Here is a 21,896-nt window from a genome sequence, read left to right on the forward strand (position 1 = left end):
GACCCTCCCTAATTTTCGTCTGTACATACTCAAGAGTGGGAACAGAGCATATGGTGCTGAGATTATCTTAATCTATATCAGTCACTATCCTCTTACCAGTCTCATTTGTACGGACTCCTGGTATATTATATAGCTGGACTCTTGACCCACTCTTCTGTGTATAGATGGTAATGTCATACTCGGAGAACGGCTGTAGGGAGCTGCAGGTTATCGTTTCTTTTTCCTTCATTACCTGTCTGTTCACATTTGCTGGGCACCTTCTACCAGTGCGAGGAACTAGTTTACACTGTACATTAATTGGCGAATCAGACAGGCAGTAATTAGGGGGATCGCAATGCAAGGTCAGTTTGATGCTGGTGGGCGAAGTCTCCAGGACCTGTGCTGTGACTTGAATTCCTGTAAAATTAATAGCATTATTTATATAATAAGGTCTCAGAATTTACCAAATCTATAATGTTTCACAAGCTATTTTCTAGATCGCCCTCTATAACCGAACCTGACCTTTTAGGTATGAAAGGAGAAGCAGCCAGGCCAGGCCTGAATACTGACTTCAGGCAGAATAGTGGGGTAGAGAGGAAAAATTATAGTGTGTCCTTCCTCTCTCTCAGCCTCCACAGGAGACAGCATTAAGAAGAGTACAGCCAATTAATACACACTTATTAAAAAACAACCCCCTCTAACGCACAGAGCAGGTTTTAGCAGCGGTAACTCCTCCGATGCGCATAGGAATTCTTTGAGCGTCTGAGCAGTTACCGCCGCTGCCGGCGCCAAAACCTCTTTACTAACGCATAGCGTGGGTTTTCGTGCCGGCATGTGTGTGTTAGGTGCCATTGACTTGCGCTCGAGTCCTATCAACTTGATGAATTACAGATATAAAAAGCGATCAGTCCTTTAAGGTCCTCCAGCGTCCTCCCCATGGCTGTTTTCAATGTGTCCAGTGATTGCAGGTTGCCTTTTTCATCTGGGTAATATGGAAAAGCATTTCCACAGATTAAAGCAATACTTTGATAAAACTGCCTGCCCAATATTCAGGTAATGGTATTCATGTGTTTTTAGCTGTGTTACCAGGAGCAGGGTGGAGAGTGGGATTTTCACTTATATGTATACAGTGTTCCTCCGGTCGTTCGCGGTCGGCGGTTCGTGGTCCCGGTCATTCGCCGTATTTTCGGGCCGCGAACCACCGACAAGGAGAGGGCAGCGGGAGAGGCAGGAGAGAGCAGCCGGAGCGCCGCGAGTGCAGGAAATATCTCGCAGTACGCTCCGACTGTCTCTTCCTGCACTATGTCAGGCCTTATCCTTTGACACGCAGCTCCTGATTGGATAAGGCCCAACTTAGTGCAGGAAGAGGCGGTCGGAGCATACCGTGAGTGATTTCCTGCACTCAAGGCGATCCGGCTGCTCTCCCGCTGCCCTGTTCAGGCTCCCCCATGAAAAACTGTATTCGTGGTTTTTCGAGATTCGTGGGGGTTCCTGGAACGGAACCCCCACGAATCTCCGGGGAGTCCTGTACATCAACCCTTAAGGATCTATCTCTGCTGATACAAGAATCTGTACATTTATTTAGCTCCAGCACACTAAGGTGCACTAGCGTTTTTAGTGTGTGCACTACCTGAAAAATTACTGCCTGCTTAAAAGGAGGAGGTAGCAGCTAGCGCACGCTAAAACCGCTAGCTCACTTTTGTAAAAGGAGCCCTACGAATCCAGAGTACCGAACTGCATGGGGAGTTGCCAGCTGGAGAGGAGGTTATGTCACAAATTTCCCTTTCTCGACTCCCGAGACCTCGAGAGGTAACTCTTGACTCTATCTGGGATCTTGTGGCAAGTTTACCCACTCTTATAAACCCTCACCTTCAACATTTAGAAGATAAAATGAAAACTCAGGCAACAGAAATTAAGAATCTTCAGTCTGAATTGTTTGACTCTAAAACCTCATTGAGTAATATTAATCAATATATTAATATTGTCAAAAAAAGTCCAAGAAACCTTGATCAAGGACAACATCAATTTGAGAAGAAAATTAGAATCTTTAGAGAACTCTTCCAGATCATAACAACAATATAAAATTGATTAACTTCCCTAGAAGTACTATGACTACTCCTAGGGAGATGTTAGAGACATATGATAGAGGTTTTGGATATTAATGAGGAGTTTTTACCTCCACTTACACAGGTTTACTATCTGCCTGCTAAAATACAGAATCAACAGCAAGAAATCGCTGATCTGAAAGTAACCACATTGCTTGAAATATCCGATAGAGAGATGGTAACGCCAGCCACTTTATTATTGACGGTGGCTTTGGCCCCAGATAAGAATTTTCTGATGAAAAATTTCTTCAAAAATAAACAGAAGGAATTTTTAGGTCTTAAAATTCAGATGTACCCAGAATACGACCTGGAGTTTTAGCTATGGGGGCAACATTTTATTTACGCCACCCTTGCAAATGTGTTATATATTATTCCTCTCAAAAATATGTTTTCTTTGAACCCTCCCAACTGACCACTTTCCTATCGCTATCGCGACTGGAAAGGAGGAAAAAAGAAAAATCTAAGCCTAAAGCCCTGAATAAAGTAGAAATAAGGCAGCCTTGAGTTCTGACAGTTTAGTTGTGTCTCTTCTTCATTTAAGTTAAGAACATAAGAACATAAGAATTGCCTGTCGGGTCAGACCGGAGGTTCATCGTGCCCGGCAGTCCGCTCACGCGGCGGCCTCTCAGGTCCAGGACCTGATAGTGCTCCTACCCTAAAACTCACATACACTTTTCGCTTATGTCCTGTAGAGTAACCTTCTATCTATACCCTGCAATCCTCTTCGCTTCCAGGAAGTCATCCAGTCCCTTTTTGAAACCCAGTATTGTACTCTGTCCTATTACCTCATTTGGAAGCATGTTCCAGGTGTCCACCACCCTCTGAGTGAAGAAAAACTTCCTTGCATTCGTTCTGAATCTGTCCCCTCTCAGTTTTTCTGAATGACCTCTTGTTTTTGTTGTCCCCGCTAGTCTGAAGAATCTGTCCCTCTCTACCTTCTCTATGCCTTTCATGATTTTATACGTCTGTATCATGTCTCCTCTCAGTCTCCGCTTTTCCAGGGTAAAGAGCCCCAGTTTGTCTAACCTTTCGGCATATGAAAGGTTCTCCATTCCTTTTATCATCCTAGTTGCTCTCCTCTGGACCCTTTCAAGTATCGCGATCCATGTCTTTCTTAAGGTACGGTGACCAGTATTGGACACAGTATTCGAGATGTGGTCGCACCATTGCTCGATACATTGGCAGGATAACCTCTTTCGTTCTGGTATTCATTATTGTTATTCTCGCTATGTTAAATCTTGGATCTCATACTTCAATTGAGGACTTGAGTTGAATTTAAGCATGTATTATTTTCTTTTTAATATTATGTTGCTATGTAAAGATTTTTCTGCTTAAAATTCCTTTCTGTACAAGTTGATACTTGATAGTATAATTGATAGTATAATTGAAAATAATAAAAATATATAAAGAAAAAAAAAAAGGAGCCCTAAATGGAGCAAATGTTTTTCCTGGCACATTATAATTGAAATTATAAAATTGCAAAACCAACAAAAAAATTAAATTTGAGAGTTATTTATTTAAATTTCTTTAAGCTATGTACGGGTATTTGTAACAAGGGTGAAACTAGATAGACTAGAATTGCTAATGTGATGGATGTGCTTGTTGTTTAGTGCAAATTAACTCAAAACATGGCTCGATAGTCGACAAGCAAACACACATTTCATCATCCACCATCTGCAGTCGTTCTCTTTTTTTAAAATTTAATTTCTGTCACAGCTGAAAATCCAAGTTTGCATAGATAAGAAGATCCAAACGGTAACAAAGCCTTGATTGCTTTGTTGCTCAAGTTGGAATAACTACTGCATAAAAAAATAAAAATAAAGCTAAAATTATTTGTCGTTAGTTTTCAAGGACCAATGACGTCCAAGAATGATGCTTGTATGGGTGGTCGTATCCTTATGCACTCAGACATTCATAACATTGACAGACTCTTGCGTACGTGACGTACATATTATCTACCTCTAGCGTATACTTATGAAGGGAATTTTATAAATTCAGGTAAAATTCTGGAATCTCTTTGGGGCACACAGTTTGAGAGACACTGCTGTAGATACTTGTAGTCCTTCTTTCCCCCTTAATTATGGCATCCATTTTGGTACTTGTATATAGGTCACCCCTTCCAACATCTCTACTTCCCCTCCCTATTCCTCCCGTATCCACAGTATCCTCAAGCTTAGCATTCCCCCTCCTTTCTCCACACTGGCACTTTCAAGCTCACCTCTTTCCTGGTGCTGCAGAGAGGTTTTAGAGCTAGCAGAAGACCTTCCTCTAGAGGCTTGTGCTCAGACACATTGCCAGGCCATGCTCTACTGACAAGAAGTGCATCACTGATGCATTTCCTCACAGACAGAAAGTGTGCCCGTCAGAATGGGTCTCTAGAGATATATATGAGTTTTATATGAAAATCTCATGTTCAGTTTTTGTTCAATAAAGTTTGTTGATGACATCATTACGCTCCAGGGAGTGCGTTTGCCTTTCGCGGGGCTTTTTAACTGTGTCTGATTTTTTTTCAGTCGCCAATAATCATTTGAACCTTTGAGAGTTCACCTGCAATGCTTACTTTCGGATAGATTTTCCTACCGTTTTGAATGTGCAATGTTTTTGGAAGACGTGATACAGAGGGGGCTCCTGAAGAAGACAGCGAAACAGAGCTCTGTCGGGCAAACTACGGACTTTCCTTTCAACACAGATAAGTCTAATGTTTTGGACATTTTATGTTTTCCCGTGTTGGACATTTAAACTAATATTTTCTCCTTGCACTCATGGGTATATGAACAGTATGTGCAAGTAACTGAAAATTGAAGACTTCTCCCGTGAGAGGGGGAGTGTTTTGCTTAGAGTTGGAGTTTGATTTTTGCTCTCACTATTATATAACGCTCAAAAAATCAGTGTTTTAATGATGTCCCTTTCCTAGAAATCTGCTTAACCTGTGTGTGTTGCCTAACTTAGTCCAAACTTCACAAAATTGGTATAAATAGTGATGATCTGTCCTTAAATAACCCTGGAGGTGATATAGGAAAATGTGCTTCCCGAGGTAAGAACAAAATCTTTTAATTAAAAAAGACGAAATAAATGAAAGGACCAATCAGTACGGGCCCAATGCCCTCGTAACAACCGTTGGCCCCGGGCAGGTGTTTATGAAGTGACAAGCACTTAGAAATAAATCTAAATAAACCCTGCCCCGTACATCATCTTATCCTTGTGTGTGTATAATTATAACAAAAATATATATAGATAATAAATAATCGGGAGCCCAATCATCCCCAAATTAGAGCAAAAGGAGAGAAAATCACCCCTAAAAAAAGCTCTCCCTGAACCCTGAATCAAACTTAGGACTTAGGACACCCACTTAGACCTGAACTGCCCTCACCCGTCTCTTGCTACTTACACTCTGTCTGGTCCTTCTACTAGAATCAAGTCAAGACCTTTAAACATATGTCAGAGATCTGAGGGACCCTGCAGCTACATTTTATAATACAGTAACATTAAAGCTTTCATTATTCCGGTGTTGCATCTGCTCTCGCTCCCTAAGTGACCAGACGGCAGGAATATTTACTCTTTGTACGTCTTTCCTTATGAAACTTACCGATACAGGTTACAGAGTAAATCCCTGCATTATTCCATTCGTTTTGGTATTTCTTCTGGTATTCATCCCGCTTTCTTTGACACCATATTTGTTGAATGTTCTGTGAAAGTTCATATTCCTTAGGACAACTCAGGGTCACAGATTCAGAACTTCCATAGAAAGGTTGATCTGGTGTAAATTGGAGGCCACTGTCCAGCCTCTGAGGAATTTCACATTTTTCTGTGGAAAAGACAATGTGTGCGAGATGCTTTAGACAATCATAGAAATTAAATATCACCTCATGTTGACATGATATGAAGACAGCTCTGTTATACAGTTCCTCCAGAAAAAGATGCATTGTACATTCACTTGAGTCTCTTTAATGTGGTGGAAGAGGTTATGAGCTCAATTCCCACTGTAGTTCCTTGAGACTCTTGCAAGTCACTTTTCATTGCTGGTCACTGATGTATTCTATGGTCTGGATTGTTTTATGGCTATAGTGATTGTCATTGATGCGACTTGTATGTTTTATGTACACTTCTCCCTCCGTATTCACTGTGAAAGGGGATTAACAGAACCGCAAATACAGAAAAACCGTGAATAACTTTTTCATATGTCATTTGCTGTTTTCTATTAAAAACCATCGTGAATAGGGTGAAACCGCGAATAACACGGTGGGAGACCTGGCCTGTTCCTGAAGGAGAGGCAAAACATGGTGAAGAAAGTGCCGGGAATCAGCGATTTCTCTATGCAAGCTGACACAATTTTGGAGGGAGGAGCCAGCCAGCTAAAAACCGTGAAGAATCGAAACCGCGATTGCTGAAACCGTGAATACGGAGGGAGAAGTGTAATTTTATATTTTGTATGTAAATGTGTAATTCGCCCTAGATAAGGGCAGGACATGAACAAACAAATAAAACAAGTACCTGTCTAAAATATGTTAAAAAAAACCCTTTGATTGTGTCAACCAGTGTTATTCAACTGCTGGTCCGTGGACCGGTGCCAGTCTGCAGACATTTCCTGCCGGTCTGCATGGCAGACAGCCCCAGACAGTATTCTTCAGCTGCTGGTCCACGGTGCGATCGATGCGGTGTTGTCTTCGTGCCGGCTCCCTCTTCCTCAATGCTGCAGTGCATAAAACCGTGGGCAGAGACTCCTACGCGCGTCCTGCGCCTGAACCGGAAGCCTTCTCTCTGACATGGCAACATCAGATGGAAGGCTTCCAGATGAGGCGTGGTTTGCGCGAGGAGCCACTACCCATGGTTTTGTGCATTGCAGCACTGAGGAAGAGGGAGCCGGCCCGAAAATAACACTAGGGGGCAGGCCAGAAGGCAAGGCACAGCATGGAGGGAGGGAGATGACAACGGTAGGGGGAATGAGTTAATTTTTTTTATTTAGTGATTGATTTACATCTCCTGTCTATATTTTGAACTGTTCAGGAAGAAATGCATTTGTTTCTTTTCCTCTGGGGTTGTACTGCATGCAGAATCTTGCATCTTATGTTATGTCTGTATATAGTAGTACTTTTAGTTTTTGGTCCCGTATTTGCATGGGGTTATCTGTGTTCTGGTAGGAATGAATACTGAGAAGGCATACAGTGTGCTCTGTGCAGTTTAATTTTGTGGTTAACCATTATGTGTTGTTAATACGATTATATTGTATGTATATATGAAAAATGAATGGAAAAAATGGTGTTACAATTAGTACTATTATGGGGGTGAGGTCTGGGGCGGAGATTGGATGGAGATGGGCACGACTTAGCCCAGTGTTTTTCAGGTGCCGGTCCAGAAAATAATTATTTTATTTCCGCCGGTCCATAAGGCTGAAGAACACTGGTGTAAACCACACAGTAAAAGCAGTATATAGGCCCCATCCCCTTCAGTGGTAGTTGTAGATAACCCTGTTCTGTTCTGCCCCCCAACCCCTTGTTGCTACTTCTACTCTGTCTGAATCATCTTAATCCCCTCCTCCAAAACAACAAATACAAAAGCACCAGGGCAAGAATGTCCTCGGTAATGGCTTCAACATGGTGGAATGCCCCACTGAAGGAATTAAATCTAGAAAAGGACACCGGAAAATTCAAGAAAGGGATAAAGACTACTTCAACCTGAAACTCTGAACTGACAGGGGAGGAAGCAAGAGAGAAAATTATAGAAACATGACGGAAGATAAAGGCCAAATGGCCCATCCAGTCTGCCCATCCGCAGTAACCATTCTCTCTTTGAGAGATCCCACGTGCCTATCCCAGGCCCTCTTGAATTCAGACACCATGACTAGAGCTAATTTAGGATGCATGTAAATACATTTACTTAGTTGAAAGGGTTAACATAGTAGGATGGTGTAAACTCAGTATCAATATACATAGGACACTATGTAAATACGGTAGACTCAGTCAAAAAGACTAAATACAAATTTATGTAAATGCGAAACCAAAAACCATCACAGAAACACTTTGGCCCAGATGCACTAAAGTCAACGATCATCGCTAAACCAGTTTTGACAGCTTTAGCGATGATTGTATTTGCTGACCTGATGCACAAAATGGCTGACTGTGTGTTTTTCCCCTCAATCACCCATTTTCCGGTCCTGTCCGGCCAAGGAAACTAGCCAAGCAACTGATGCACTAACATCACTTGGCTATGCATTAAAAACCCCAAAGGGGGGGTTTGTGGGTGGAGGTTTAGGGGGCTGCGGGGGGAGTTTACTGGGGTGTTTCTGGAAACTGTTTACACTGTTCCTTAGTTGCTGGTACAGCTGAGGTACTGGGGGTGGCTCTTGATGAGTGTCCTGTGTGTGTGTACAGTACTCCCCCGCGAATCTTGAAAAACCGCAAGAGAGGGCAGCGGGAGCGCCGGCGAGTGAAGGAAATCACTCGCTGTATGCTCCGACCGCCTCTTCCTGCACTAAAGTCGGGCCTTACCAATCAGGAGCTGTGTGTCAAAGCGTGTCTTATGTTCTTATGTTCAATAAACAATTCTTCTAAATGTGTGTCAGAGATTATATATCAACTGAAGTTAGATTTATTATAACATTAAAGCTTTCATTATTAAATATTATCAGGTACTGCATCTTTCTTCACTCCCTATGTCAGGGGTGTCAAAGTCCCTCCTCGAGGGCCGCAATCCAGTCGGGTTTTCAGGATTTCCCCAATGAATATGCATGAGATCGATGTGCATGCACTGCTTTCCATGCATATTCATTGGGAAAAACCCGACTGGATTGCGGCCCTCCAGGAGGGACTTTGACACCCCTGCCTTAGTGTTGGGGAAGAGAAAGCATTGGTCCGAGTATCCAAATTTTGGAAACTTACTGATACAAGTAATCCCTGTTCTACTCCATTCATTTTGGGACCTAGTCCACTTTCTCCGACACTGTATTGATTGAATGTTGTGTGAAAGTTCATATTCCTCAGGGCAGCTCAGGGTCACAGATTCAGAACTTCCATAGAAAGGTTTCTTTGGAGTAAATTGGAGGCGTCTGTCCCATTTAGAAACGTCACATTTCCCTGTTGAAAAGATACAGTGCGTGAGACGCTTTAGTTTAGACAATCATACAGATTTAATATCACATCATCCTGATATGCTATTACATTACATTACATTAGTGATTTCTATTCCGCCTGTGCCTTGCGGTTCTAGGCGGATTACAAATTATAAGAGATCTGGACATTACCGAGAGAATTGCAAAACAAAGATTATTCAGAGAAATTACATAACAGATTATCTAGAGATATTACTTAATAGATTATCTAGGGAAATTGCATAACCGTGATTCATGTACTTTACATGGTGTGGTAGAGGATTCAATTATAAGAGTTACATTCAATTATAGGAATTACATTCAATTATGAGAATTATATTTAAGAGAATCAAGTGATAACAGGATGTAGTGGAGAATATCAGTATATGTGGGTTGCAGACGAGAAATTACCTAACAGTGACGTAAGATGTTTGTTGGATAGTGAGGTAAATGCTTATTTAGGAGTCTGAGTATGCCTGAAACTTATGTTCCATCCCCATCTTTCTTCTGCAGTCCACACCCACCCAATGGCAAGATTCTCCACCTCATCCTCTAGTATACTCATCAGATGAGGAAGTTTTTCATCATCCTGATAATTCTACAGATGTATTCCCTTCAACTTCTTCATTACATTACATTAGTGATTTTTAGTCTGCCATTATCTTGCAGTTCAAGGCAGATTACCGAAGAGGATTTCTGGACATGTCCAGAGGTATTACAGAGTAGAGCGGGTTGCTTCAGAGGATTGAAATGTTTCATAAGGTGTTAGTTAGTCTTCATGGATTTCTTGAATGCAGGGTTTTTATTTCTTTTCTGAAAGTTTTGTAGTCTGGGGTCGCGATTAGTAGATCGGAGAGTTGATGGTCTAGTTTTGCTGCCTGTGTGGCTAGAAGGCCATCGTACAGTTTTTTCCATTTGATGTCTCTGATTGGAGGGTAAGTGAATGGTGTCTGGGTTCTCCTGTGTCTGGTTGTGGTAGTTTGGATTAGGCGGTTGTTCAAGTAAGCTGGGCTGTCACCATTTATGGATTTAAATAATAGACAGTAGAATTTAAATAGTATTCTTGCTTGAGTTGGGAGCCAGTGTGAGTCGAGGTATGCCTCGGTGATGTGGTCATGTTTTGTGGCTGTGTTTTGTACTGTTTGTAGTTGTTTTATTATTGTTGTGGGGCAGGGGAGATATAGGATGTTGCAATAGTCAAGGAGACCTAGGACTAGGGACTAGAATTGTTTTCTGTCAAATTTTCTAACTTGCCTTAGGTTTCTCATGACCGCGAATGATTTCTGTATTGTTTTGTTCATTTGTGGTTGCATGGTGCAGCATCTGTCTATCGTCATTCCCAGAAGTTTTAGAGTGAGTTGAATGGGGTATGCGATTGAGTTTATCACTAGGTTTGTTATGGTTGGAGTTTTAGTTTTTTTTTGAGAAGTATGAATTTTGTTTTGTCTAGGTTCAGTTTTAGATTGTGGTCTTTCATCCATGTTGCCACTGTTTCTAGAGTTCTGTGTAGTGTGTCTGTCATGGTGGGCGTTGGCTGATCAAAAGGAAGGAGAATTGTGATGTCATCTGCATAGCTATAGGAGGTTAAGCCTATTTTGTCAAGGCAGGTGCCGAGGGATGCAATGTAGAGATTGAAGAGTATTGGGGATAATGGCGATCCTTGGGGTACACCACAGGGGTTGGACCATGGTTTTGATTTTCCTTTGTTTCTCTTTACTCTGTAGTCCTGGATTGTAGGAATCCTTGAAACCATGTGTGTACTTTGCCTATGATTCCTATTGGATCTAGTATTTGTAGCAGGATGTCGTGGTCTACCAAATCAAATGCTGCGGTGAGATCTAGTTGAATAATCAGCATTTTTTTTGCCTTTGCTGAGGTGTTGTCTAGCTGTGTCCAGAAGGGAGCCCAGTAGTGTCTCATTGATGAAGTTGGTTCTGAATCCAGACTATATAGGGTGGAGCAAATTGTGGTTTTCTAGGTAGTTGGTTAGGAGTTTAGCTATGAGGCCTTCCATTAGCTTGACATGTAGTGGAATTGAGGGTCTGTAGTTAGATGGTTGATCTGTTGTTCCTTTTGGGTCTTTTAAGATCGGGGTGATGATGATTTCAGAGAGGTCTTGTGGGAAAAGGCCATCTGTGAGCATGGTTTGTATCCTTTGCATGAGGAGAGTGCAGAATTTTAGGCTGGAGGTTTTTATTAGGTATGGAGGGCATTGGTTGAGGTCGCAAGCTGGGTGGCTGTATTTTTTATAGAGTTTGTTAAGATCAGACCATTGTATTGTGGAGAAGTGGGACCAGGTTCTATCTGTTGCAGATGATTCTTTTTCTGTGAGGGGCATTGTGATCTCTTCTAGGTGGGTTGGGGTTCCTGTGAAGTTTGTCCTGGCAGTTGTAATTTTGTTTTTAAAGTATTCAGCTAAAAGGGTGGCTGAAGGGGAAGGGTTGTCGTTTTTGGCTAAGTAGGGTTTGGTGTCTGTGAGTTCTTTTAGTAATTGGAATAGTTTTTTTGTGTCTTGGGCTTCTATGCCTACTTGGTTTGTGTAGCATGTCCTTCTTTTTTCTTTTAGTTTAGTTTTTTTTGTTGGTTTAGTTTTTTCCATGCTGCTCTTGTGGGTTCTTAGTTACATTTTCTCCATTTTCTTTCTAGTCGTCTGCATTGTCTTTTGAGTAGGAATAGTTCATTGTCAAACCATTTGTCTGATCATCTGCTGATTCTGGTTTTTGTTTGTATTGGGGCTAGCTCGTCTAGGGTAGTTGTACTTGTATTGCACCATTGTGAGATGAAGTCTTTGGGGACACATTCTTGGATTGTAGCATCTGTTTTATTCCAGAATTTGGAGGGGGGTCAATATATGTACATGATTTGTAGGTTAAGCTTTGGGATTTAGTTTGGTTTTGCCTCTGGCCCAGTTGATATTGAAGGTGTATGTGTAATGGTCTGAACAGATGAATCTGGACCATTTTCCATTTGAGGTTTGACTCTCTGGTAGAATGGGCTGTTGGGTCATGAAGGCTGCAATGTCTAGTTGGTGACCTTTCTCATGTGTGGTTTCCTAAGATCTTGTAGGTTAAGGCTTCGAGGTAACATAGTAGGTTTTCTACTTGCTTAGAGGTATGGTCTTCGAGATGGAGGTTTAGATCTCCTAGGATTAGGTTGTAAGTTGTCGTTAGGGAGTTTCAGTATATAAAATCTTCGAATTCTGGTCTTGCTATGTTCCAATTCCCTGGTGTTATGTAGCAGAGCATGCAGGTAATGGATCCTTTTAGTGTGGTGCATGAAAGTTGGCAGGCTAGTAGATCCATGTATGGGGTGGACGTTTTGTCTAGTTTGTTTAAGTTTAGGGAGTTTCTGACTAAGATGGCTAGACCTCCTCCTCTTTTTTCCCCCTGCAGACCACTTTTATGTTGTATCCCTTCGGCCAAACTTCCGTTATCTGAGGTTAGCCAGGTTTCCTCATATTCCAGATGTTTCCAGTTCCATCCCTCAAGATGTTTCCCTAGTAGTAAAATTCATTCAAAAAATTCTTAAAGACCTTGCATTAGCATCTCAAGATGGTTTTAGGGATCACAAAAATTTTGAGGCAATTATGAAATCCTTCGATGTTCCTAAGGGATCCATTTTGGTACCTAGTCATTTAGTTCTTTTTCCAGCCAACCTGTTTCTAAGCGCCCAGATGCCAGTACCCCAGCGGTGTACCCCAGGGCTTGGTACTTGGGCCGATCTTATTTAATATTTATATCAATGACCTAGAAGAAGGAACATCCAGTGAGATCATCGCAGAAGGATAGTGAGGAACTCCACAGCGACTTGTGTCAGTTAGAGAAATGGGCAGATGGAGTTTAATGTGGAGAAATGCAAAGTAATGCATTTAGGCAGAAAGAATAAGGAACACGAATATAGAATGTCTGGGAAACAGCGAACAAGAAAAAGACCTGGGTGTACTGATAGATAGGACCCTGAAACCGTCGTCACAATGTGCGGCAGCGGCAAAGAAAGCAAATAGAATGTTAGGCATGATAAAAAATGGAATCACAAGTAGATCGGAGAAAGTTATAATGCCGCTTTATAGAGCGATGGTCAGACCACACTTAAAATACTGCGTCCACCATTGGTCTCCCAACCTAAAGAAGGATATAAAACTGCTGGAGAGGGTGCAGATACGAGCAACGAAGCTAATAAAAGGTATGGAATACGAGGAACGACTTAAGAGACTGGGATTGTTCTCCCTTGAGAAAAGGAGACTGCGAGGGGATATGATCGAGACTTTCAAAATACTGAAAGGAATCGACAAAACAGAGCAGGAAAAAAAATTATTTACAATGTCCAATGTGACACGGAGAAGAGGACATGGACTGAAGCTAAGGGGGGACAAGTCCAGGACAAATATCAAGAAGTTCTGCTTCACGCAACGAGTGGTGGACACCTGGAATGCTCTCCCAGAGGAGGTTATTGCGGAATCGACCGTCCTAGGATTTAAAAGCAAACTAGATGCACATCTCCTTACGAGAGGCATAGAGGGATATGGATGACTAAAAAGGTGTACACCTGGCAGGGCCTCCGCGTGTGCAGATTGCCGAACTTGATGGACCGAAGGTCTGATCTGGAGATGGCGCTTCTTATGTTCTTAAATACAAAGTCCAACCAGCATCTGGGCATGATAAATCTCAGTACCCCACCATTATGTTGTGTTAGAGGTGATATTAAAAAAGAGTCAAACTACCAAATCAAGTCTTTTCAATGCTCTACTCAGCTCTTTGTATCTTTTAGACCACAATCTTTGGGCCAAGCAGTAACCAAGCCAACTTTGTCCACTTGGCTCACAGACTGCATTAATCTTTGTTACCAGCAGACTAATCTCCCTCCTCCTCACCATATTACTGCTCACCGCCTACGACCCATCTCATCTTCTATAGGTCATTAAAGAGGAATTCCTATTGCGGAGATACGGAAAGCAACAACTTGGTCAATAGCTCACACTTACCAAACAATATTGCTTAGAAACTGCAACAAGGACCAACAGCAGATTTGAACAAGCTGTATTACAGAATCTTTTTGCTTAATCTTCTCCTCCTCCCTGACCACGTCTGTGTTGACTATTACAAAGTACTCATACCTGACAACCCTCAGCTTTGGGGATCCCAAATGTGGCTGCATTTTCCGGCTTATCCAAGCAAAAGGCATAGTTGTAATGGGGGTTCTCCATGGATAACTGGACAATGCAGACACACCTCCCTCTCTCCTTCCCCTCAAAAATAAACCCCCCATAAAGAAGAAAACTATGGATATTTTTCCTTTCCAAGGACTGCATTTTTCTTCCACTAATTACATTTATTTTTTCTCGGAATACAACACTTTCTCCATGGGAGCATGGGATTGACTGTTTTCAGATTCCTCTGATGTCAGCGAGGTGGGAAGAGCTAATCAGAGGAAAAGATTTCATCAGTCTAGAGCGGGCTAACAAAGAATAAGAACCAAGTGTGTCTACACTATCCAGTTATTCATGGAGAATCCCAGTTACAGGTAAGTAACTATGCTTTCTGTAATGCCCACACACCCTCCACATGAATGAACTCAATTCTTCTAAATGCATGTCAGAGATCTGAGGGACCCTGCTGCTACATTTTATTATTATAACATTAAACTTTCATTATTGAATATTATGAAGTGTTTTTTCTGCTCTCGTTCCCTGTGTGATGGAAGAGAAAGCATTTATCTAAGTGACCAGGCTGCAGGAATATTTACTCTTTGTACGTCTTTTCTTATGAAACTTACCGATACAGGTTACAGAGTAAATCTTTGCATTATTCCATTCGTTTTGGTATCCGTCCGGGCTTCTTTGGCACAATATTTGTTGAATGTTCTGTGAAAGTTCATATTCCTTAGGGCAACTCAGGGTCACAGATTCAGAACTTCCATAGAAAGCTTGATCTGGTGTAAATTGAAGGCGACTGTCCTGCTTGTTAGGAATTTTACATTTTCCTGTGGAAAAGACAGTGTGGGAGATGTTTTAGACAATCATAGAAATTAAATATCACCTCACGTTGACATGATATGAAGACAGCTCTGTTATACAGCTCCTCCAGAAAAAGATGCATTGTACATTCTCTTGAATCACTTTAATGTACTGGAGAAGTGGCCTAGTGGCCTCAGCACCCTGAGGTTATCAGCTCAATTCCCACTGTAGTTCCTTGAGACTCTGGGCAAGTCACTGTCTAAAATATGTAAAAAAAACTTTCATTATGTAAACCAATGTTTCTCAACTTCTTCAAGCTAAGTACCCCCTAAGCCAGTAGTGTCAAACGCAAACCTTTTGCAGGGCCATATATTGGATTTGTAGGTACTTGGAGGGCCTCAGAAAAAATAGTTAATGTCATTCAAGAAATGACAATTTTGCATGAGGTAAAACTCTTTATAGTTTATAAATCTTTCCTTTAGGCTAAGTCTTAATAATAATATTGTAAAGAGACATATGATCAAGAAACTGTTTTATTTTACTTTTGTGATTATGATAAACATACCAAGGGCCTCAAAATAGTACCTGGCGGGCCGAATGTGGCCCCCGGGCTGCGAGTTTGAGACCACTACCCTAAGTCTAAGAAATACCAACCGAGTACCCCCGCCCAAGCTCCGCCCCGACCCCATCCCCATAATAATAGTACTAATTGTAATGCAATTTCTTCCATCCATTTTTCATATACACACAATATAATCTCATTAATACATAATGGTAACCACAAAATTAAAAAAAAGCACAAAGCACACTGTACACATAGAAAATATAATTTATATTCATTTTTTTTCAAAGAGGTCAAGGCAGATGACTTTTAAAATATGCAACGTCACCTCAGTAACAACTATAGAAAAACAGAAAAATATAGGACTCCTTTTACAAAGGTGCGTTAGGGCCTTAATGCTTGGAATAGTGCACGCTAAATTGCCATGCGTGCAAGCCGTTGCCGCCTCATTTTAAGCAGGCGGTAATTTTTCAGCTAGCACGCGCTAATCTTGTGCATGCGCTAAAAATGCTAGCGCACCTTAGTAAAAGAAAATTATTTTTCCTACCTTTGTTGTCTGGTGATTTCATGAGTCTCTGGTTGCACTTCCTTCTAACTGTGCATCAAATATTTCTTATTTCTAATCTTAATGTATATTTTCTGTAAACCGCTTAGAACCTAACGGATGTAGCGGTATAGAAGAAATAAATTACATTACATTACATTCTTTCTCTCTGCCTCCTGCACGCTTCCTCTCCTCCAGTCCTCATTCCCTCCCCCAACCAACATCTCTCTCTCTCTTCCTCCACGAATTTTACTTTTTATCTATTTAGTCAGATTTCTAGCCCATCCTCCCAGAAGAGCCCAGAACGGGTTACATGTTTACTTACACAGTAGAAGGTTTAGCAACAAGATTACAATTTCACATACCACAGATGTATAGAATATCAGATTAAAAGGATGAAGAGCTGTAGTAGAAATTCCTATGTACATGTTTTGGCCACTGAGCTCGGTAGCATGGCAAATGATAGGCAACAAGGATGCAAATTCACATATATGATATACAAAAGAACAGATTAAATAGAGAACAGCAACAGAGGGATAATAATTATGAACTGCATGTAGAAATGAATACATGAATTGGGGGCTGAACACATTAGCATGGTAAACGAAAGGCAGTGATACTCTCTGCCCTCTCCCCCTTCCCCGAGTGTGACATTTTTCCCCTCCCCATCCATCTTTCACTCTCTCTACGAGTCCAACACTTTCTGCCTCCTACATGCTTCCTCTCCTTCAAACCTCATTCCCTTCCCCAACCAATATTTCTCTCTGTCGCTCCATGAGTCCAACTTTTCTTCCTCTCTCCTCTGCCCCTATTAACAATATGTCTCCCTCTCTCTCTCTCACTGTCCATCTATCTTGAGAGATCCAGGCATCTCTCCTACCCCCTCTACTGCCACATCCAACATTTCTTCGTCTCTCATCCCCCAGATCATGTGCAGCATTTTTCACCATTGCCCACCAGCTCCATGCCCATTTCTCCTTCTATCATCCCTCTCCAACACCATGACACATCTCTCCCTCCATCACTATGCCCAACATTCCTCCCCCTTGTATCCCCTTCAATTTGTCCCTCTCCATCACCATATCCAACATTTCTCTCTCTCATCCTTCTATTCCCCATGCATCTCTACCTCACTCCTCTCTCTCTCCATGCACAATTTTCCTTTCTTCCTTTCCCCATGTGCACTATCTCTCACTCATACTCATGCCCAACAATTCTCCTTTTCTATTCCCTCCCCCTATGTCCCAAGTTAGTACCCCTTTCCTCTCTCCATTCTGGGTCCCATGTTCATGCCCCCCTTTCTTTCTGTGTCGAGTTTGTGCCCCCTCCCACTCACTGCCTTCCAGCCTTTGTCCCAAAATTAAGTTGGACTACCGAGGATCCCTGCCTCCACCACCCACACCCACTCCCTCCCCCAAAGCCGAACCATCCACAGAAACCACAGGCGCCGACGGGGATCCCTGCCTGCCCCCCTCCCCCTGCCTGCCTCCCCCTCCACAGAAGCTGCCGAGGATTTCTGCCCGCCTGCCTGTCCGTCTGCCCACCTGCCGCCCCACCCCTCACCCCTGAAGCCGTTCCTGTTACTTTGTCGGAGCCAGATTTGCTCCATCCTCCGCCAGCAGGAACTCTGTGCAGGGACGGTGCGTGTAGCCATTCACCCGCTGCATGTGGCTGGCCCACAATCCTTCCCTCTGATGTCAATTCTGATGTTGGAGAGAAGGTTGTGGGTCAGCTACACAGCGTGTGAGTCACTGCCTGCGTCCCTGCATGGAGTGCTGCTGGGGGAGGAGGGAGCCAGTCTGGCTGCAACGAAGTAACAGGGTTGGCTTCAGGGGTGGGAGGTGGGCGTTCACACAGGCAGGGAGGGATCCCCCAGCAGTGGCTTAAGAAGCGGGCGGGTGGGCAGGGAGGAATCAGAATAGCTTCAGCAGTGGGCAGGCGGGCCGCGTACCCCCAAGGGTACGCATACCGTGTGTTGAGAAACACTGCAGTAAACCACACAGAAAAAGCAGTAAATAAGCCCCATCCCTTTCAATGGTAGTTAATAACCGTGTTCCTAGCTGCCCTCAACCGCTACTTACACTCTGTCTGGCCCTTCCACGTGAATCAACTGCATGGGTTGGGGATTGGCTAAATGGTAGACTTCAAAAGGTAGTGGTAAACGGTACCCCCTCCAAAACGTCAGACGTGACCAGTGGAGTGCCACAGGGCTTGGTCTTGGGCCCGATTCTATTCAATTTATTCATAGGAAAAATTGATCCAAGGACTTAGAGGAAAAGTATCATTGTTTGCCGACGACGCCAAACTGTGCAACATAGTAGGTAAAAACATTTTGCCTGACAGTATGACACAGGACCTACTACTACTGGAACAGTGGTCATCGACTTGGCAGCTATGCTTCAATGCTAAAAAGTGTAAGGTAAAGCACCTGGGTAAGAGAAATCCATGCAGAACTTACACACTAAATGGTGAAACCTTGGCTAGGACTACGGCGGAACGTGATTTAGGGGTGATCATTCGTGATGACATGAAAGCTGCCAATCAAGTGGAGAAAGCTTCCTCCAAGGCAAGGCAAATGATGGGTTGTATCCGTAGGGGTTTTGTCAGCAGGAGACCTGAAGTCATAATGCCGCTGTACAGATCCATGGTGAGACCTCATATGGAGTATTGTGTTCAGTTCTGCAGACCACACTACCGGAAAGATGTGCTGCGAATTGAGTCGGTTCAGCGAATGGCCACCAGGATGGTCTTAGGGCTCAGGGATCTCACGTATAAAGAAAGGCTAAATAAATTGCAACTTGAGGAATGAAGAGAGAGGGGAGACATGATTGAGACGTTTAAGTATATCACAGGCCGTATCGAGGTAAAAGATTATATCTTCTTTCTTAGAGGACCCTCGATCACCAGAGGGCATCCGCTGAAAATCATGGGAGGAAAGTTTCATGATGATTCCAGGAAGTACTTCTTCACCCAGAGGGTGGTCGATCATTGGAACAAACTACCTCTGCAGGTGATTGAGGCCAACAGCGTGTCAGATTTTAAAAGAAAATGGGATACTCACGTGAGATCTCTAGGGGTGTAAAGACAGGGGGGTGGGTCATTAGAGTGGGCAGACTTGATGGGCTATGGCCCTTTTCTGCCGTCATTTTCTATGTTTCTATTTCTTCTAAATGTATGTCAGAGATCTGAGGGACCCTGCTGCTACATTATATTATTATAACATTAAACTTTCATTATTGAATATTATCAGGTGTTTTTTCTGCTCTCGTTCCCTGTGTGATGGAAGAGAAAGCATTTATCTAAGTGACCAGGCTGCAGGAATATTTACTCTTTGTACGTCTTTTCTTATGAAACTTACCGATACAGGTTACAGAGTAAATCTTTGCATTATTCCATTCGTTTTGGTATCCGTCCGGGCTTCTTTGGCACAATATTTGTCGAATGTTCTGTGAAAGTTCATATTCCTCAGGACAGCTCAAGGTCACAGATTCAGAACTTCCATAGAAAGGTTGATCTGGTGTAAATTGGAGGCCACTGTCCTGCCTCTGAGGAATTTCACATTTTTCTGTGGAAAAGACAATGTGTGCGAGATGCTTTAGACAATCATAGAAATTAAATATCACCTCACGTTGACATGATATGAAGACAGCTCTGTTATAGAGCTCCTCCAGAAAAAGATGCATTGTACATTCACTTGAGTCACTTTAATGTACTGGAGAAGTGGCCTAGTGGCCTCGGGACCCTGAGGTTATGAGTTCAATTCCCCCTGTCCCCAACCGCCTGTTGCCACCTACACTCTGTCTGGTCCATCCATTAGAATCAACTTAATTCTTCTAAATGAGTATCAGAGATTAGATATAACCTGCAGTTACATTTATTATAACTTTAAAGCTTTCATTATTGAATATGATCTGGTGTTGCATCTTCTCTCGTTCCCTGTGTAATGGAAGAGAAAGCATTTATCTAAGTGACTAAGCTTCAGGAATATTTACTATTTGTACGTCTTTCTTTATGAAACTTACTGATACAAGTAATCCCTGTTTTACTCCATTCATTATGGTATTTCTTCAGGTATTCATCCCACTTTCTTTGACACTGTATTTGTTGAATGTTCTGTGAAAGTTCATATTCCTTAGGACAACTCAGGGTCACAGATTCAGAACTTCCATAGAAAGGTTGATCTGGTGTAAATTGGAGGCCACTGTCCAGCCTCTGAGGAATTTCACATTTTTCTGTGGAAAAGACAATGTGTGCGAGATGCTTTAGACAATCATAGAAATTAAATATCACCTCACGTTGACATGATATGAAGACAGCTCTGTTATACAGCTCTTCCAGATGCATTCACTTGAGTCACTTTGATGTAGTGGAGAAGTGACCTAGTGGCCTCGGCACCCTGAGGTTATGAGTTCAATTCCCCCTGTCCCCAACCGCCTGTTGCCACCTATACTCTGTCTGGTCCATCCATTAGAATCAACTTAATTCTTCTAAATGAGTATCAGAGATTAGATATCACCTGCAGTTACATTTATTATAACTTTAAAGCTTTCATTATTGAATATGATCTGGTGTTGCATCTTCTCTCGTTCCCTGTGTGATGGAAGAGAAAGCATTTATCTAAGTGACTAAGCTTCAGGAATATTTACTATTTGTACGTCTTTCTTTATGAAACTTACTGATACAAGTAATCCCTGTTTTACTCCATTCATTATGGTATTTCTTCAGGTATTCATCCCACTTTCTTTGACACTGTATTTGTTGAATGTTCTGTGAAAGTTCATATTCCTCAGGGCAGCTCAAGGTCACAGATTCAGAACTTCCATAAAAAGGTTTCTCTGGCGTAAATTGAAGGCGTCTGTCCCAGTTAGAAACGTCACATTTCTCTGTTGAAAAGACACAGTGTATGCGATGCTTTAGACAATCATACAGATTAAATATCACATCACCCTGATATACCATCAAGGCAGTTCTCTTATACAACTGCTCCAATAACAGATGCATTTTTCATTCACTTGAGTCACTTCTGTGTTACTCTTAGTTGCAGGTATCCTGTCCTGAGCTGACCCCACCCTCAACTCCATGTCAAGCAAATAAATTATGAATAAATATAGGGGTTTTGCATTTTCTGATCTGAAGAATAAGCTATTGCCTTTGAGAGTTAATCCAAAAATGTTTTATGTTTGTCTAGTAAAAACGTATCATGTTATTGTCTTTTTTTTCTGTTTTATTTCTATTTATCCTGATGAAAGGAAGTCGAGTGTGAGATGCTTTAAGTGATTTTAGACAGTAAGGCCCTGATTCTATAAATGGCAATGAGGAGCACAATTGTCAATCATCTGCTAGGAGCCATTTATAGGATCGCGCCTAGCAGTGCCTAAGTAGTCCTAGGCGCTATTAGGCATTGAAACCTTAGACGTTCTCCATTTTTGCCAGGGTTTTCTTGGCCTTTTTCTTCCTTTCCCCATGTTGCTTCATAGGCCTCTTATCCGGTAAATCACCTTGAATCTGTACTGGAAAAGTCTTATTAAGAAATCCTGATTAGATATCTAAGAAAGGGTGGTAGATGCGTGGAATAGTCTCCTGGCAGAGCTGGTGGAGACAAAGAGAGTCTGAATTAAAGAAAGCATGGGACAGGCACATGGGATCTCTTAAGGCAAGGAGGGGATAGT

The 21,896-nt window shown here is 42.3% G+C and overlaps 1 protein-coding gene across 2 annotated transcripts in view; it reads right to left on the minus strand.

Annotated features, from left to right (window-relative positions):
- Positions 1-21,896, minus strand: part of LOC117356528 (receptor-type tyrosine-protein phosphatase alpha-like) — a 153,021-nt gene that overhangs the window by 116,847 nt on the left and 14,278 nt on the right. Inside the window, exons 2-8 of one of the 2 annotated variants that reach the window (XM_033935855.1) lie at positions 20,904-21,110; positions 20,250-20,459; positions 19,586-19,792; positions 14,941-15,147; positions 8,960-9,154; positions 5,671-5,889; positions 97-396 (exon numbers count right to left, since the gene is read on the minus strand). In XM_033935855.1, coding sequence (XP_033791746.1) covers positions 97-396; positions 5,671-5,889; positions 8,960-9,154; positions 14,941-15,147; positions 19,586-19,792; positions 20,250-20,459; positions 20,904-21,110 — 1,545 coding nt within the window. The remainder of the gene's footprint in view (positions 1-96; positions 397-5,670; positions 5,890-8,959; positions 9,155-14,940; positions 15,148-19,585; positions 19,793-20,249; positions 20,460-20,903; positions 21,111-21,896) is intronic. The other variant, XM_033935862.1, reaches the window with a different exon arrangement.

The sequence above is a fragment of the Geotrypetes seraphini genome, chromosome 1 (assembly GCF_902459505.1).
Source record: "Geotrypetes seraphini chromosome 1, aGeoSer1.1, whole genome shotgun sequence".
NCBI lineage: Eukaryota > Metazoa > Chordata > Amphibia > Gymnophiona > Dermophiidae > Geotrypetes > Geotrypetes seraphini.